Source organism: Nesoenas mayeri, assembly GCF_963082525.1.
Source record: "Nesoenas mayeri genome assembly, chromosome: 1".
Taxonomy (NCBI): domain Eukaryota; kingdom Metazoa; phylum Chordata; class Aves; order Columbiformes; family Columbidae; genus Nesoenas; species Nesoenas mayeri.
Genome location: NC_137541.1, coordinates 89,945,653 through 89,958,854, shown reverse-complemented (window position 1 = coordinate 89,958,854; position 13,202 = coordinate 89,945,653). Strand labels below are relative to the sequence as shown.

The 13,202-nt window shown below is 41.2% G+C and overlaps 1 protein-coding gene across 1 annotated transcript in view; it reads right to left on the bottom strand.

Moving 5' to 3' along the window:
* Positions 1-6,021: 6,021 nt before the first annotated feature.
* The window catches only part of MPZL1 (myelin protein zero like 1), a gene marked incomplete at both ends in the record, with an annotated part of 34,253 nt that continues 27,072 nt past the window's right edge, over positions 6,022-13,202 (bottom strand). Inside the window, 2 exons of the mRNA XM_080363751.1 lie at positions 6,022-6,123; positions 12,731-12,836. Of these exons, the coding sequence (XP_080219877.1) occupies positions 6,022-6,123; positions 12,731-12,836 (208 nt within the window). The remainder of the gene's footprint in view (positions 6,124-12,730; positions 12,837-13,202) is intronic.

Below are 13,202 nucleotides of genomic sequence, written 5' to 3'. Positions count from 1 at the left end.
GTGCAAAGTATTTGTGCACAATACCTTAAGGAAAGCATTTTCCACTCTTACCTGATGGTCTGTCAGTTCCCCTTTTCCAGAGTCTGTCCTACCATGAAGCTATTTCTCTCCTACATGTATTCTGCTACATCTTTCACTTGCATTTCTTAGTTCTCCTAGCTGAAGTGGTAATATAGGGTATCAATTCAAATGGTGAACGCTCCAGCTGTGTTGTTCACTGAGCTGACAGACTGCACTGACTGAAGAATATTCCCACAAAGAGGTGTATTTCAGTCCCCTTCCCAGTCCCTAGCCAGATAAGAGTCATCCAGCAAACCAGTAATGGGGAAAAAAAAAGTGTATTAAAATATTCACAAGATTGCAATAGAAAACATGAAAGTCCATTGAAGAAAAAAACATCCAAGATAACTGTTTCCAGATGAGTTCGTAAAAGCAAAAGCACTAACAGTTGGTTCACTGGCTGTTCATGTAATCAGGCCATGCAATGCATATCTAGCTCCCTCACACAGATTAGACACCTGTCTTACAGGTGTTTGTTCCCTTGCATACCTCCAAGACAGAGGTTTACAAAAGAAAAGTACCCAGTCCATGTTCCCAATTACATTTACCACATAATAACAGTTGGCACTGCAGGGAGACAGAAAAGATTGCACAGCACACTGATGTCCAAAGGCATTGAACTTTAAAATGTACATTTTGGAGTGCAAAAATACCTTTAAATGAAAGGGCTTATTAGCTTTAGGGCAGTGAAGAGAAGGAAAAGAGAAGCCTCGAGAAGAGTATAATTGCTGAGCATAGTTAATATGATTTTGTAGTCTCCCATATAAATATGTTACCTAAATACTAGCACCGTAGGGATGTGGCCACAGCCCGGTAAGTCTTACCTTCTCAGCTTTGGTGGTTTTAAAGACAATATTTCCATCACCTATTATACAATAAAAACATTTTGTATTTGAGGTCCTAGGTAGATACATTAATAACGTAAAATTACAATATGAGATTTCAATACAGAGTGGAGGCGTTGGTTATAAATCAAACAGCCTACACTTGACTTCAATGAATCCACTCTAGAGTCATGTAGTTGCATATACACACTTATTGCAGCTACAAGACAGATGGTAACCTAAACAGTTCTTACAGGTTTAAAAAAGTTTAAAACCTAATTCCAGCTCTTCTAGTCACAAATTGAAATATCACTAAAGCTCTGAGAGAAAACAAAACCCTACAGGTTCTCCGGTTATAAATGACACATAACTCAATTAGTCACAGGGACATGTTTGCCACCCTGTAATGGCTCTTGATGCCATTTCACAAACATGCCAACCATCTCCCTGACAGAACAATTGTTTAAGTCAAAAGAGGCAATTTGATATACTGAGTACAGCTACCTAGATTGATACTTCACAGCTATTTGTAATCCTCTTCTCAAAATTCATTTCTGGTAATCAAAAATAAGGAGGAATATATCCACTGTTAATAAAAAGCCAAAACTTTCCCACTTTGCAGTTCTGTTGAAAACAGGGATGATGAATGATGCCATTTGTATCCCTGGCTCTAGGAGGTGACAACTGGCTCAGCTGCCAGAGCCCAGGCTGGCAATCCAAAACTGCACTCCTATAATGGGTAGAAGGTCACTTTTACCCATAAGACCTTTTTTTTTTTTCCCCTTAGCTGAGATGGATTTCAAATTGTTCACAGTTTTGTTTGCATGATGAATAAAAAATTCATTGCAAGACTTTTACATCACACAGACCTTCCCAGCCCCACTATTCAAGAGCAATGACCCACGTAACAGCTTTAGTCATTGGCTGCTTGTCCCTCAGCTGTGCTGCAGCAAGCCTGCCATGCAGCACTTCTTTTTAAAACAGATGGTCCCAAAAAGAGCTAGCAGCAACACTACAGCAGGACAAGGTCAACACACTTAGTGTTCCTCAAAGTCCAAGCTGTTCCTTCCCACCTGCAAAGAACAGCACCAGAGATTTAAAAGAATAGCAGTAGAGCAAACAGAGTTAAATTTCTGATCACCGTAACATCAGGATAGGATGACCTTGTCTGACTTTAATCTCTGTTCACTACCTATCAAGGAAGTAGAAGCCCTCTGTCTCCTGAGACACTAGTAAGTAAGCCAACTTAGTATCAGTCCCTTTCATCAGCACAGGCTATCGCAGGATTAAATGACCTAAGATAACCTGAGGGACAGAAAGTTCACAAGTGTTGTCTCACATTGTCTCAAGTTCTTTTGACTTCAGCCTGAGTAAGATATGTAATAGCTACATTGTTCATCTTTCCATGACCAAAACAAAAAAACAAAGATAATAAATTATTCAACAGCCTTTGCACTGGAGAGGGATTCAGATTGATTTCTGCTATTCCTGGGGGAAGGGACTTTTGTTTCTTTCTAAAAAGATGCTCAGCATTTTTAAAAATCCTTCCAAGTTCATTTTGCCTTCACAAAGAGGATCCAAACAGCCCTGAAATGAGTCTCCTCATGATAGGCAATAGGAACATACCTGTAGCTAAACAAAAACAGAAGGAGATGTCTCCTAACGTTATAATAGTTAGCACCAACCAGACCAGTAAGTCTCCTAAAGTTAGCACCAGATCAGCACGTTTCCTAAAGTCAACACCAACCAGATCGGCATGTTTCTTCAAATCAGCATGAGATCAGGATTGTGCTCAGATTCTCCCATATATTTCAGCAAGAAAATAAATAAACATTAATAGCAGACTTCAGAGCCAAGTACAGCTCTAACTTCTCATAGCAGCAAGTTTTTGATTGCTACATCCCTCACATTTTTCCCTCTTACTCTATAATGTCTGGAGAGAAAGATGATGATGCACAGGGATGAACAGAGGCAGATCAAAATCAAGTTTCTCCATCAACCATGTCAAAAGCATTAATTTCATACTAAGTGTAAGACAACTGTTGGGAAGTAATGGCCTGGTAGACAAGGAAAACAGCAGCAGCAGGATTCATCCTCATCTTAATGAGGCTTCTAACAAAGGCAGGTGTTTGTCAGGAAACCAGTGAAGCCTGATCCTGACGAAAGACTGTAGTGTTGGCATACCCAACTTTGTTGGAGGAAAAAAACCACTGTACACAAAACAGTTACTGAAGTTGCACTGTCATAACTAAAGGATTATCTAATGTGGTTCTGAAAGAATCTGCCCAAAGCAATTTTTTCATTGACTTGATGTTACAGTGGAATGTAAGCATAAGTTCGCAAGTAGCAAGCTAAGAGTGTTGCAAGCTCACAAGGACAGGATCAGAATTTAAACCAAGTTTTCAACTGACACACTGAAGATGATGTCTGAAAAAGCCACAACATCATTTCAGTAGAGACAAATTTGCAGACAATATGGAACCAGGAGGAGCTGCTAGTTGCTAGCACACCAGATGGTTGTGCTGTCATTTGGAGGGACCCAGACAGGCAGGAGAACTTGGCTAAGAGGAATTTCGTGAAGGTGAAGAAGTGCAAAGTCCTGGGGAGGAACAACCCCACACACCAGTACTTGCTGGGGGCCACTCAGCTGGGAAGCACCTTGGCAGAAAAGGCCCTGTGGGGGTCCTGGTGGACACCAAGACGAACAGGAGCCAGCATGTGTCCCTGCCTCAAAGAAGGCAAATGGTATCCTGGGCTGCATTAGGCAAAGTACTGCCAGCAGGTTGAGTGAGGAGATTCTTCCCCTTTACTCAGCACTGCTGAGGCCACACCTGGAGTCCTGTGTCCAGTGGAGCAAGTCCAGTGCAGCGCCACAATGATGACAAAGTGAGGCATCTTTCATATGAGGAAAGGCTGAGAGAGCTGGGACTGTTCAGCCTGAAGAAGAAAAGGCTTGAGAGGACTCTTATCGATGCGTGCAAATACTTGATGAGAAAAAATTAAGAGCACTACTCTTCTCAGTAGTGCTCACTGGCAGGACAAGAAGAAACGGACAGAAATTTTAAAAAATGAAATTTCACCTGAACACAAGGAAGCGCTTTTTTTACTGTTTGATTACTGTAAGTGATCAGTGGAACAGGTTGCCAATAGACATTGTAGTTTCTATCTATGAAGATACGGAAAACCCAAACAGGCACCGTGCAGGGCAACCTGCTCCAGCTGAACCTACATGAGGAGGGGTTTCGACTATATGATCTCCAGAGGTTCCTTCCAACCACAACCATTCTCTGACTGATTCTGTGAAACAGATTGAACTAGAAAAATGTGTAAAATCAGATAGAAGGGGTTACAGTAGACCAAACTTAAAATTATTTGCTGCTACAAAAAAAGCAAACACCACATTAGGATGTACAAAACAGAAATCCCCCTACTATATGCTACTCTGAAAAGCCCTCAGTTGGAATGCCACTTCTAGTTTTGAGCACCAGATTTCAGGAGACAAATGGGTCAGCTAAAGAAAGATCCTCTTCAGAGGAAGAGAATCATCAGAGATCCTTAACAATCTACAAGGAATTTAATGTAGAAACAAGAAGTTGGGAAATTATATTCAAGCAGTAGACTTGTAGAGAGGAAGGAAATAAACTGCCCTCTGCATCCTCTGTGCAAATGTAAGTTACACACAAAAAATACACCAAAAAAAAAAAAAATCAAAGAGTAAAGCCCTAGATTTCCTGCAGAGTTCATTCAGCCTTCACTACAGGCTTTTAAGAACAGATAAAACATCTCTAAGGAAGTGACAGTGGTATAATGGAGCCATGGGAGAGAGGTCAGGGAGTACTAAGGGAGTGGAGCACCTCCCTTATGAAGAAAGGCTGAGGGAGCTGTGTCTCTTTAGCTTGGAGGAGACTGAGGGATGACCTTATTAATGTTTATAAATATATAAAAGGTGAGTGCCATGAGGATGGAGCCAGGCTCTTCTCGGTGGCAAACAATGATTGGACAAGAGATAATGGGATCAAGCTGGAACACAAGAGGTTCCACTTAAATTTGAGAAGAAACTTCTTCTCAGTGAGGGTGCCAGAGCACTGCAACAGGCTGCCGAGGGAGGTTGTGGAGTCTCCTTTGCTGGAGACATTCAAAACCTGCCTGGACATGTTCCTGTGCGACCTCACCTAGGAGTTCCTGCTCCAGCAGAGGGATTGGACTGGATGATCTTTTGAGGTCCCTTCCAATCCCAAACATACTGTGATACTACATCTTCCAGATCCCTTACAGCCCTTTTTCATGCTTATATGAAATGACAGAGCTTCGAGGAAGAAACACTTCATTGGAAGGTTCAACAGTCTGAGGCAACCACCTACAGCTGCAGTTTCCTATCCCTTTAACTCACTAGCTTTTGAGTTTTCACAGGTAAACTACCATTTCACAAAATTCATTAGATCAACACTATCCCTGTGCCTTAAAGGACTAAGCTTGAATAGGTGGGCTCAGTACAGAAGTAAACAGTTCTGTGACCTGTTTTACACAGGTCAGGTAGGCCTAAACATTTCCTTCACTTGCACTGCTAAGACATACATTTCTGATAGCTAGGAATCACAATTTGGCTTACAAAACCAGTGGGAGTGTCTAGTTTGTATGAAAAGGCAGCTCATACTGAGAATCTGACCAAGAACAATGAAGATACTGTATACATAAAGAAATCTGTGAATATAAAGAAGGTATCTTCTTTATAATCACCTCAACAAAAGAAATTAGGTCCTATTAAGCAAAAAAAGAATCCAGGTCAATCTAGAATCTTCAGGCATCTTCCAGTTTCTCCATTAAAAATCAAGATAAAAATATTTTAAAATTGTGATGCGAGTTTTCACTTTCTCTCTCGTCACACAAGATACAAAAAAGAATATTGGCAATTTATAAGCAAAATTCTTACCGCATTTCAACATGCAACATTGGTCTCACTTCTGTACGATTAAATAGACTATTTACACACAATACATATATATCTTTCCCTCTGTATGCACATGCATTGGTCCTAGTCTAGGCATCAAAGGCCACATGTGAGTTCTCTGGGTCAAATCTTGTTCAAGCAATTCCAGTCTGAATGTGTGTTTTCCTTTGGATAGCTTAGGATCTCATCTCAGTTCTTCCGAATATCAGCATAGACCACAGACTCCGACTTGTTAATCTTGTCACTGTGCTGTCCTCCGGAGTGGTCTAACTGCGCGTAAATGACTGGGCCCTGGGAACAGAATAAAATTAAAAAAACAAACAAACAATCAGTATTTTTCAGAATAGGCCATACTGTCTCTTGCTTCCAGAGGGGCTGCAGCAAGACCAAAGCTAAAGCAAGACCACAGAGCATTTATGAAGCACTTTGAAGCAGGTGGAATGAGGCTTCACCCAGAAATGAGCTCTACTCTGCCACCTTTCTCCTATCAGGAGCATGCCAAACAGCACCATTTCCTCCCTTAAAAACTGTTACGGCTGCTTGCTTCTCACAAAAAAAGCAGAATCTAGAATCCTTTGATCTGAAAAGCAGCAATTCTTACATGCTATGGAGCAAAGATACATGGCTTAGTCAGATGCATGCCAGACTTATTATTTTTCAGAGGAACTGCACTACAGATTTACCAGTAGACAGCAGATTACGCTCCCCATGCTGTCACTCAAACCCTGTAAATCCCAGCGCAGCTGTACCACTCAGATAACAAGTGAGAGAACAAACCTGCAGCCACCTTGTGACACCAGTCACTGCCCAAGCAAGTGATGGGATCAAGACTTACACAGCAATGAGCCAGAAAATACTGAAATGGTGCAGTAATGCAGAATTCTTACCGGACTTCTGAGCCAACCCAGGTAGTGAGCACCTCCACAGACACATTGGGCAAGCAAAGCCACGCGCCTTAGTTACATTTGCTGCGTTGCAGTGGAGGACACTACAGCACCATCTTTCAGCAGAGCGTGCAAACGTGCCAGCGCCTTCCTAGAACACCACGTCCTCCCAAACACAGCCCACAGGAGAGCAAACCACAGGTATTGGAGACGGGCTCAGGACAGGACTGCAGCCTGTAATGGGCAGGTACCCAATGAAACAGGCAGGACCCTTGTGGAAAGGTCTGACCTGCAGCTCCCATTAGGCTGCCACCACCTCCCAGGTGACCTGAGCAGAGAGACCACACATCCACACACACCCCACACGCACATGAGGGAAAGGGACTGCCCTGCCTAGGGGTGAGGAAAATGACAGGGAGAGATCTTTTAGTTCAGTTGTGGCTTTTTTAGTGGTTCTTGCTTCAAAATAATTTCACCTATGTTAACTCTGTTTCCTCGTTGTCCCAGGAAGAAGTATCCTTCACAGGCATTTCTCCCACCTCCTTCTCCCCAGTACTTTTGGCATCCTGCCAAACTAGAAAACCTCTCTATGGAACTGACCCAGAAATCCTTCTTTCATCCATCTTCCAAAGCAATTAGGGGGCAGAGATGACAAGAGACCTTCTGTACAGGACATTAAGTCTGTGAAGGACCATATAGGTGCACTTTTGCACAGCTGTTTTACCCAAACACAATAGCAAAGCATGCACCTGCTAAATACTGTTTCCCCAAAAATAAAACAGGGTCTTTTATTAATTTTTGCTCCAAAAGATGTGTTAGGGCTTATTTTCAGGGGCTGTCTTATTTTTTCCATGAACAACAATCTATATTTATTCTTGAACAAAAAAAAACTTTCAACATTTATTCAAATATAGTCACGTCAACACATTCTGGAACATCACCATAACTCTGATCCATGTGTGAGAGCCCAGCACTTGCCAACCCTTACTGTTTTGGGTCTTGTGGGGTCTTTTGAGTGAGATTCTTTGGGGGTGTCTGCTTTTCTTGGTGAAGGGTCTATCTGTCCTGCTGCACTGTATTGCCAACTAATTTTACTTTTTTACATGTATAGCTGCCTGAACACTATTTAAATTGACTTTTGTTAATGAACTGTAACTAGGGCTTATTTTTGGAGTAGGGCTTATATTTCAAGAATCCTAAAAAATCCTGAAAAATCATCCGGGTCTTATTTTCAGGGAAACAGGGTACACCATTCTCTTTCAGAGGTAGTTTAAACCCAAAGTTTCTTCCTTCCAGGTAAAGCATTTCCCAAGTGACAAATAAAAAATGTAGAGTAAGGAGACTGATGGATGAAAATTTGTGAGCATATATAACATGCTAAATATAAATAACAGGCTGAGGAAATTCTAAAAAAAAAAAAAAAAAAAAAAAAAAATTTTGCATTTCAAGTGTCACTAGAGCTACTTTTTTTTTTTTCCTCCTCTTTTTTTAACTCTTTTCTCTCATGTTGTTCTGGTCTCCAACATTATATCAGGATTACATTAGTAGTTCCCATTAGAGTGCCTATACAAACCTTAAGGCAAAGTGACCCTAAGGTTTATTTGTAAGCTATTTTGGAAGTCTCTTCTGCCTGAAGCGATAGTTCCAGGATATGAGAAATTCAGCACTTCCTATCAGTTTAAAAATAAATAAATAACTAAATAAAATCAGTAACTGCACAAAGCACTCATTATGGCATTTCCAGTTTTATTTAAGTAATTCTGATGGGTCAATTTTCTATCACACGAGTTCATTCAGGATCGGTTATCTTACCACTATTCTGATTTTATGCCACGTTCAATAGTAATTTGGCTGCAACCAGCATGTTAGGTGGTGGTGGAGAGACTGACTGCTGTGATCGCCTGATCCAAACCAAGCAATCTGGATCTGTTCACTATCATCTAAAGAACTGGTAGATTAGCTAACACAGAGAAAAGGAGGTTGAAGGATTTATTGTAGAGCTCCATCTATTCGATTTGCTGCTGATTTTCTAGCTGATTATAATCAGTACCAGGGCCATTTTTCCAGCATTTCATATCCCCCAGTGATCTGAATCTTTGTAAAGACTCTTCTTCCACAAGTGAAAGCTTCAGTAAAAGTCCAAACAATTCACAACTTTTGCCTAATCCCAAATAAGATCATTCTGACTCTTCAGAACCAGAAGACTGACCAGCACTGCCACATAAAACACAACACTTCCCTAAATCTTGTAATATTTCCATTCAGAACAAAGGGAAAGGAGTAGCAGCAGTACTGATACCTTGCTAAAGGTTTTTTAGCAAAGTTTGATTTTGCTTTGTCAGCTGACAAAGCAATTTCAAATCACAGCAAAGAAAAAGGACTTGCAAAGTTAGACCCCCACAGTCTAAGAGTGGTCTACAGTATTTTCAGATTTCTTTTTAGATTCTGAAAGATGTTGTAAGTACCATAAATTCTAGCTCCAGGAAATTTATCAGATTTAAGTCAGGATTCCTGGCACCATGAACTGCTCCTTCTCAGGGTCCTGGGGTCCAGTTAAAAGCCTGGAACAGAGCTTGAACAGAGCATGTTCAGGTGCATCTTAAATCAGAAAAAGCAGAGCCAGAGATCTGCATTTTATGCAGCTTTAGTGCTTCCCGCTTCTACAATGAGGCGCATATCCGCTTACTGTGGATGGGTTTCTGTTAGATGGACATTTGTTATTGAACTAGCCAGGCCCAAAGGAATTTCAAGACCACCTCAGAAAGCTGAAAACAGGACCTGCTGTGGGGGTGAGACAGTTCTACAATAACAGGGCCTCACCATGATGTAAATCAATGGACCGATCAGCAGTGAGACTCCAGCTCGTGAACATAGATGATATCCAATTAGTGAATGCATGCTTCCAGCGCGCACACATGATCAGAGAATAGTTGCATATATAAGGCAGCTTGTTTCTGTAATAAATGGCTTTGCGTGATTCACATTGAATCAGAATGCTGAGTCCTTTATTCACTCCAACAGCTTACGAGCTCTTTACCATACTGTTCCGTACATCAGAAATGCACTTTTACAGAAGCCACACTTTAAGGTCAGTGGTTCTTCAGCCTGCCCAGAAATGAATACGCAGCTACTTGCAAAGCACAAAGACAAATGGCAGCCACCTTGGAGTTAGCAGATCTTGGGACAACACACACCTGCCTTCCAGTTTGCTTGCTGCAAAGCAGATTACTAGCTAAACACAGACATCCATCTGGGAAACACATATAGTTCTTGCCTTTGCTGGAAATGTTTTTCTTACTCATCCAAGCAACAGTCATGGTAGAATATGAGTCACTACGGAATGATGGCATGGAGAAGAAACACCACATAAAAATTTGACAGGATAAAACATACCTGCTGAGAAGGAAGACACAGTGAAAAGAAGTGGAATTGATTCAACCAGTTGAACATTCATAGAATCAGACACACACATTTTCAGCACTCTGGGGCACTCCAGAGTGTGCAAGGCCCACACTTCATAAACTTGCACACAAAACACAAAGGAAGTGCAGGCTCAAATGCAAATTCAGCTGAGAAGCAATGTGGACAAATACTTCATCACAGGTTCTTACACTGACACATAAATAACAAAATGAATAAACTTCATTTAATAAATGTAATTTAAATGTCACTCTTTGAGAGTAAACACCTCTATTACTGTTTTTAACTTCCAGAGGCAAGGGTTGTGTATTCACATTCACAGTTCTTCACCAGTGAAGCATGAAGCATTCAGCTACATCCTACAAAGTAGGATGCAACAGCTTCTGGGAACTGTGAGGAACCTCAATATCAGCATTTCACAACAGCTCAAAAGCTTGAATACTACAACTAATGTATTGACTGCCAAAAAAAAATCAGGTTTTACTCATATATGATGCTAGATTTCAAATATGTTAATTTGCATGTTGATAACACCCTTAAAAAAGAGACACAAAACACAAAAACACAATGGCTAGAAGTTAAAAATGTAAGTGTAATCAACTGAAATTTAGTTTCCTTACTGATTTAAACCATTTGTTCAAAATCTGATCTACCCTGATTCTACTGTGGATCGTTTTAAAGAAAAGTAAATATGTTTACTTGCTGTTCTGTAAAGATGGGGCAAACGCATAACAGAAGGTAGAAGAATCACTGCTACACGTTTGCCAATAAATCAAAATCCAGACAAAGCTCTCTTTGCCTGACAAAAAATATTCAAAAACTAAAAAACTAAACAAAACTAAAACCATTTCCTGTATTTTTCCTCTGAGGTCAGAGCATTCACACTTCGGGTTCTCCCTTAGGAACTTACCTGTGGGAAGACTCTGGAGGACTCTGTCAAGGAATAACCAGACTGGAGTGACTACAGAAGGGCAAAAGCACACCAATTCTGAGTTAGATTTACTCTGACATGTTCCTTACCCTACACTGAGACCCAGAACACTGGGGACACAGAAGGGTGAGTACACAGCAAGCTTTCACACTAAAACGTTACAAAGTAATTCCGCTGTCAAGATGTAAGCACAGAGCTTCATGTAGCTCTCAGGGCATTCGCGTGTACTGCTTTGTACCATGACAGTAATTAGATAAAGCATCTTGGTCTTTTGACCAGGGATGTTGATCCCAACAGCTACTGCAACACACATCCCACACATAGGCTTTTTTTATTTTTTTTCCTTCAGGGGGAAGATTGGAAACACTTGTTTATTTCACCCATTCTAGAAGCTACTCCCATGAGCTAGAAAATAGGAGCTTTATAGAGGCCTTACAGGCAGCCTGCTGCTACTAGACCCACTCCAGTCAAAATCTGAACTATTTTTAAATCGTATAACTTCAGTCTATTTCCTTTATGTTCAGAGAATAAGTGTTCTCTGAAGTCTGTAGGTAGCTTTGTGGGCCTATGTGCTAAAACTCAGGAAACACTGCAGCTGCAAAGAACTATGCATTTCAAAAAAAGACTGTAAACCAAACACAGTAGGGACTTTGACTTCATACAGCTCACTGCTAGCACTATATTTTTGTGCTGTAGCGCTAACACATTTCCATTATTTTGTCAGGAGAAATTAAGAAACCGGGTATCAAATCTGATTTAGAAACCACTCAGTCCACACACTACTCTGCAGACACTTGCTAAAAGGCCACTAATTAAGAAAAAAAAAAACATTTTGGACTTAAACTCACTCAGGTGAGTTTTATTACTGGGGATAGATACACAAATCAAGAGACAAGAAACAGCTTACAAACACGGAAATCCTGTATATTGTTAACAGGCAGTCATGTACTGTGTAGAATCCCTGTCTGACTTATGCTCTTCCCCCTCTGACTAATTTCCCATGGGATGTTAACTCTGAATGAGATCCACCTCCTTTCAAAGTCAGCAGAAGAACCTTGTCAACACCAGTATGAACAAGACAAAGCTTGGCAAATCCAAACCCATGTAAGCCAAGTGGCTCAGCAGACAAGAGCTCTCAGCAGCAAGAGTCATCTTCAAACTGATCATCGCTGGCCACTGCTTACACTGCGCTGGCTCATTTCTTTGTGGAGGAAGAACATGCCACAGAGCATGCACCTTCACAGTAAAATTCCTCCCCATTACAATCCCAGAACAGATTAGGCAGCTCTATCCACCAGATGTGTGTAACACCCAGTAACATTGTCTCTACATCAAACAGCTACCCACTGCCCTCTCCTCATCCTTGCACTTCACTACCACTTGTGTATGTTAACACACAAGATCAGAACCATATTTTCTTACACATTAGTGCATCTCAATTAGTATCAAGATGCTATTCCTTCAGTTGCACTAAGCGTTCTACAGAAGACTTCCCCAGTCCCAGCTCACTGCCCATCCCTTGTTTAGAGCAGACACCTTTACCCTGCAGACCTCAACACCTTAACAGAGAACACCTGGTTCATACATCCCACCCTGCCTTTGTTTTTTCCATACCCACACTCTAGGAGGATCCTCCTTTGGGAAGCAGCAGGGAGCAGTTTACCTGGTGTGATCTGGCGGGCACGCTGTTTACCAGACCCTCTGTGTCGGAGGGCAACTTCTGTGGAGCCTGCTTAACCGGTGACATCAAACGCTCAGATGTACTGCAGCTGACGAGGTGGCAGAGCAGAGTTTGCACGACAATGTTCAAGAGGCACAGGAAAAAAAAAAAGGAAATACAAAAACAACAACAACAAAAAAAACAAGTGATGGCAAGATGAATGTGGCAGATTATGTCAAAGTAAAAATGAACATAATGGATTCTGAAATAAACACATATAATTCTCCATCTCTCCCCAGACATTTCTCTGTCCTTCCTCCCAGAGTCTCACTGGTGAGCAACACAAAGGAAAATCTATTAACATGGGACAGCAGCTCCTCCAAAACTCCTGTTCCCTAGATATTCCCATTCAGCCTGCCTAAAAACATACGTGTTTTCTTCACTGAAGCTTCAGACTCAGTTAATTGTGGTAAAC